Source organism: Spodoptera frugiperda, chromosome 26, assembly GCF_023101765.2.
Source record: "Spodoptera frugiperda isolate SF20-4 chromosome 26, AGI-APGP_CSIRO_Sfru_2.0, whole genome shotgun sequence".
Classification (NCBI taxonomy): Eukaryota; Metazoa; Arthropoda; class Insecta; order Lepidoptera; family Noctuidae; genus Spodoptera; species Spodoptera frugiperda.
Window position 1 is genome coordinate 10,137,778 of NC_064237.1, and position 5,712 is coordinate 10,143,489.

The following is a 5,712-nucleotide window of genomic DNA, read 5'->3' on the forward strand; positions in this document are numbered from 1 at the left end:
ATGGTACTTATAACACAAATGGTGAAAAGTAGGTATACATTGTATAGTGGCATTAGGTGCCGTAATATGCACCTCTGCCTATACTTTCGTGGATATAAGGCGTGACGTTGTTTTTGGTACTGTTAAGTATTTGCGCGGGAAATCGGGAAATGACATTCGTCAATCAAACTCGCTAGTTTGTTGCACACTGCTTTAATATTTTTAAAATCGAATAGAATGCGCGGGACGCAGCCCGCGCAGTAATGCCAACATAAGGGCGCGCGGTAATACCAAGCGCGCATGCGCGACAGGAATACCAATATAACATCTCTCCCCCCTAAGATGGGGAATATACTTATACTAACTAATATCTACCTACTGTGGCTGGGTATGCAGTAAGGGGTTAATCTATTTAATCAATCTAATGGTAAGGTCGACTGAGGAGTCGAAAAGATTGGGCTAATTGCTCTTCGCCTGTGGGGCGTAACTGGCCGGGCGGCGCGTGGTGAGGTCCCCGGCGTGGCTAATGGCGGTGAAGTCTCTGGCGTGCCCGGCGGCGTCGCCGCAGCTGGTTCCAGAACCGTTGTCGCCTCTCCTTCCCCCTCTCGATGTGTGGCAGGTTCAGGGTGAGGCGACGCCACATCGGGAATCACGTCAGGATCCCAGTCCTGATCTTCACCAGTTGCCGATGATATTGGCGAAGACAGTCTTTTCCTTATTTGGTCCATGTGTCTAGTGACCTCACCATTTAATTGTGGCACGTATACGCTGTACATAAGATTTCCGATCTTCTTTGTGATTATACCCTCCAGCCAATTCACTTTGTTATTGTTAGTGTTTTTAGTTATCCAGACAAGGTCGTTCTCTTTAAATTCTGGTCTTAGTACACCACGGAAGTGTTTAGCCTGTAAGGACTGTTTACGCGCGACAGTTTGAGTTAGATCTGTGGACGTCAATGACGACGGTGCGTTAGGGTTCAATAAATCTAGCCGTGAGCGCAGCGAACGCCCAAACACTAACTCCGCGGGTGACTTGTCGGTGGTACTATTTTTAGAGTTCCTGTAATCGAATAAATATTTCGCAATTTTATCATGTATTGTTAATTTGTTACAACCCTGTAAAATTATTGCCTTCAGCCCCTTTTTTACAATTTTGACAAAACTTTCGGCCTGCCCGTTACTAGCCGGGTGATAAGCCGGCGATAACAAGTGTTTGATACCGTTAAGGTTACAGAACTCTTTGAATTCCAATGATGTAAACGACGTACCATTGTCACTCACCAAAGTATGTGGAATACCAAACCGTGACATAAAATCGTGCATTTTACTTATAACTGTCTTTGAATTATGAGTTGAAAGCATGTTATAACACTCGACCCATTTACTGTAAGCATCCACGATAATTAAAAACATGTAATTATGAAATGGACCCAAGAAATCTAAATGAATTCGGTAAAACGGATGCGGTGGCAGCGGCCAAGGTGCAAGAGGGGCGTGTGGCGGCGCGGGCCGCAATGCCGCGCACACCGTGCAGGCCACTCGTTCCAGCGCAGCGTCCACGCCGGGGAACCATAACCGTTTGCGAGCCTCTGCCTTCATCTTTACGATGCCGAAATGCGAACTATGCAATTCCCTGCAAACATTTTCTTGCAAAGTTGTAGGAATAACTACTTTATGTCCCCGCATTAATATACCGCTTTCGTAAGATAACTGAGTTCGACAATTGAAAAATGGTTTTAACTCGGCGTCATTAACCTTCCTAGGCCAACCGTTTAACACAAAATCCTTTACAGTAGTCAGGTTAGTGTCGCGAGTCGTTTCCCGGCGCAAATCGTTTAACGTGACAGGCAGATCGCCGTCCGTTACGAAATTCACGTAAGCCGCGCGATCCTCGCATTCCGTGAGCTCGTCCGTTGTTTCCGTCTCATTGTCGCCGCTGTACGCGCGAGATAAATAATCCGCACTATTTTGTTTACTACTAATATATTCAATCACGTAATTATACGCGGCTAAAAATATGGCGTATCTTTGTAGGCGATTTGCGGATATCTCGGGAATACCTTTATAAGGGCCAAATATAGCCAACAGGGGTTTATGGTCAGTTCTAAGGACAAACGGCTGAGAACGGCCATACAAGTACTGATGGAAACGTTTAACCCCAAAAACGATTGCAGTTGCCTCCTTTTGGACCTGTGCGTAGTTTTTTTCCGCCCGCGAGAGCGTTCGGGAAGCGTACGAAATAGGCCGCTCCAACTTATCTGGACCTATTTGCGATAGTACTGCACCTAGCCCGGTCGGTGAGGCGTCTACCGTTAATATTAATTTAGCATTCGGGTCAAAATGTGGCAAAGTTCTATCGGACGCTAAAATGTTTTTTATTCGGACAAACGCGTCATTGTGCCTATGAGTCCATTCCCACTTTTTATTTTTATTTAACAGATCATATAATGGACTTAATATAGATGACGCGTCCGGCACGAAGTTCCGGTAATAATTTGTTAGACTCAAAAACGACTGTAACTGAATTATATTTGTTGGCTTAGGAGCTTGTAAAATAGCTTTGACTTTATCGGGCGATTTTCTGACTCCGTGTTTATCTATGACATGACCAAGGTATGCAATCTCATCTTTAAAAAATTCGCATTTACTCATTTGTACTGTTAACCCTGCATCATTTAAACGTTGTAAGACTGTAGTGAGCCTTTGTTTGTGTTCGTGTCTATTTGAGCCCGTTATCAGAATATCGTCTAATAGAAAGATAATTCCGTCGATTCCCGAAAGTAAACATTCCATAGCGCGTTGGAAAATAGCTGGTGCGCTAGACAATCCGAACACTAATCGGGTGAAATTAAAAAGACCGCGATGAGTATTGATACACGTTAGTTTTTGCGACTCTTCGTTCAAAATAAATTGATTATAAGCCATAGATAAATCTATTTTACTAAATTGTACGCCTCCGTGTAGCTTAGCCAACAAATCATTCACCGTTGGTAAAGGATATTGATCAATTATCAACTGTTTATTGATTGTAACTGAGTAGTCCGCACATAGTCTAAGGCTACCGTTTTTTTTTAATACTGGTACCACGGGCGACGCGTAGTCTGAATGTTCCACGGGCTTCAAAATGCCTAACGTTAATAACCGGTCGAGCTCCTCGTCTAGTTTCCCCCTGAGAGCATATGGAACAGGCCTCGCCTTAAAAAAAATTGGCTGTGCATCGGGTTTTAAATGTAAATCAATTTTGTATTTATTAAACGCCCCGAGATTGCCTGAGAAAACCTTAGGAAACATTTTACAAAGCTCTTTACCGATACTCGTATCAGACTCGCAAGGTGTGTGTTGATACACGACGTGTACGCGCGCCTTCGTGGGCTCCGCCGCCGCCGCCATAGCCGCTGCCGGCGCCAGCTCGAGATTAAATTCCCGAATAAAGTCGCGGCCCAGTAGCGGAGGCCCGTCTGCGCGTACTACGTACACATCCAGTGTATGTGTGCGACCTAGGTACGATATAGGTAACGCAACAACTCCAATAGTTTCGATGTTTTCCCCTGTATAACTAAATAGTCGTTTTTTGGTGACTGACAATGGCAACCGCTTAAAATTCGAGTTGTAAGTACTTTTAGAGATTACGCTAACTGCTGAACCGCTATCAATTTCGAACTCTAAGGCTAGACCACTGACCGTCACTCGCTCTGTCATGGGTTTCCCTTTTAGGCACCGAATATTATAAAAACACTCACCGTCGTCCCCGCAGTCCAACATACCTTCCTCCACGTATTTCACTTTTCCCTCGTTAGGGCACATTTTACGCAAATGACCTTTATTATTGCACTTTTTACACTTGAAGTTTTTATACCGACACTGATTAGATTTATGGTTGGTGAAACCACACACACTGCACTTCTCTTTCTTGGAGATATTGAAGACGCTATCCGCGGCCGCTGTGGCCGCACCGGCCGCCGCGGTCGCCTGCGCCCCGCTGTCGACGACGCCAGGCGTGCACAACGCACGCTTTCCGCCAAGTCGATCGCTTTTGCAAGAGTCAGCTCCCGCTGATCCTGCATGAACAACTTGTCGCGCTCACGTCCCGGTGTCATGCCCATGATGAACCTATCCAGCAGAGCTTCCTCCAAATTCTTGAATGCGCAGTGAGTTGCCAAACCTCTAATCCTAGCGGCCCATTAAGTGTGCGTTTCGTCTTGCCGCTGCGTTGCTGCATAGAAGATTGACTTCTCTGCAAACCCGAACCTTTTTGGAGTAAAATGGTTGTCGAGGAGTTTCACGATCGCCTCGTAACCCAATTCTTCTACCTTGTTCGGTAGCGCCAAATCGCATGCAAGTTTGAACGTTGATTCACATAATGACGTTAAAAGTATCGCCCGACGCTTGATTGTTGCCTTGTCGGTTTCGAAAGTAATGTTGTTAGCGATAAACCATTGTTCTAATCGCAACTTAAAGTTGTTCCACTCTTGTGATGAGTGATCAAACGCCGTAAGAACGCCATAAGTTGTTCCCGTGGACATATTTTCAAATGTAAAATCCGCTCGTCGCCACTGTTAAGTATTTGCGCGGGAAATCGGGAAATGACATTCGTCAATCAAACTCGCTAGTTTGTTGCACACTGCTTTAATATTTTTAAAATCGAATAGAATGCGCGGGACGCAGCCCGCGCAGTAATGCCAACATAAGGGCGCGCGGTAATACCAAGCGCGCATGCGCGACAGGAATACCAATATAACAGGTACTATTTTATTTCTACGTTTTTTGAAATATTTCATAGAAATTAAGCCATTAGATCAATAAATGAAGTAATTTTACAAAGTTGATATTTTCGCAATAAGTGTTTGAACGTAAATAGAAGAGTGTAGGATATTAGACACTCTTGTTAATAGCATCCAACCGAACATGATTCAAAATAATACAGCGCTGCAAAAAGATTGTAAGTTGCAGAAGTATAGTTTTATACAGAATCTATAGATTTTCTTAAAAAAACATTATCTGCATGAATATACAGTACCCTTAGTACGAGTTTGCTTTACCTTTAAAGTAATCGAAACGAGAACGAGTTCGACGCTCTGATTGGTTGGTTTATTCGAGCCGGCCAATCAGAGCCCCGAAAGCACTTTCGTTTAGTTTTGTTCAACGTAAAACAAACTCGTACTAAGGGTCAGATCATGTTTTCAAAGAGAATGATCGTAGAACGATGATTAAGCTGATAAGCAAGTGGTGCAGCGCCTACTTACCTTCTAATGAGTTCCATCATTTTATAGGAGCACGTGGCCATATTTAGACTATGCATAACAACATTGCACTACCTGTCTTTTCGTTAACGTCGACTTAAGGACGAACAGTAATTCAAAATTATATTTTCCTTACGAAGCTAATAAAGAAATCGGTTTATCAACAAACCTACAACACATTCAATAAGACTGTGTATTAGAAGTAAACACCAATTGTAAAAGCAACTCTGAAAGCAAGGCTGTCTGACATCAGAGTGGAATTCTAATAAATAGCTTAGGACAGAACGCCATGGAAAATTCACAAAATTCGCTGTCAATACAAACTTGGTTGGCAAAAGACCAGTTTTCAAACATTCACGTCATTTCAAATTGATCCTTCTCCAATGTTCCTGTGGTTTGTAGTTCAATAACGCTGCTTGTATAACGTTGTGCGAGATGATTGCCTTCCTATTGTGTTCATTGACATGACTAGCTCTTTATCACACTATTCATGT

The 5,712-nt window shown here is 43.6% G+C and overlaps 1 protein-coding gene across 1 annotated transcript; it reads right to left on the reverse strand.

The window, feature by feature from the left end:
* Positions 1 to 395: 395 nt before the first annotated feature.
* LOC118271121 (uncharacterized protein K02A2.6-like) lies at positions 396 to 4,507 on the reverse strand. Its single transcript, XM_050705148.1, is given in 3 exon segments — positions 396 to 3,302; positions 3,357 to 3,952; positions 3,955 to 4,507. Coding segments are annotated over 3 exon segments (4,050 nt in total). The 5' UTR covers positions 4,502 to 4,507.
* Between the last annotated feature and the right edge of the window lie 1,205 nt (positions 4,508 to 5,712).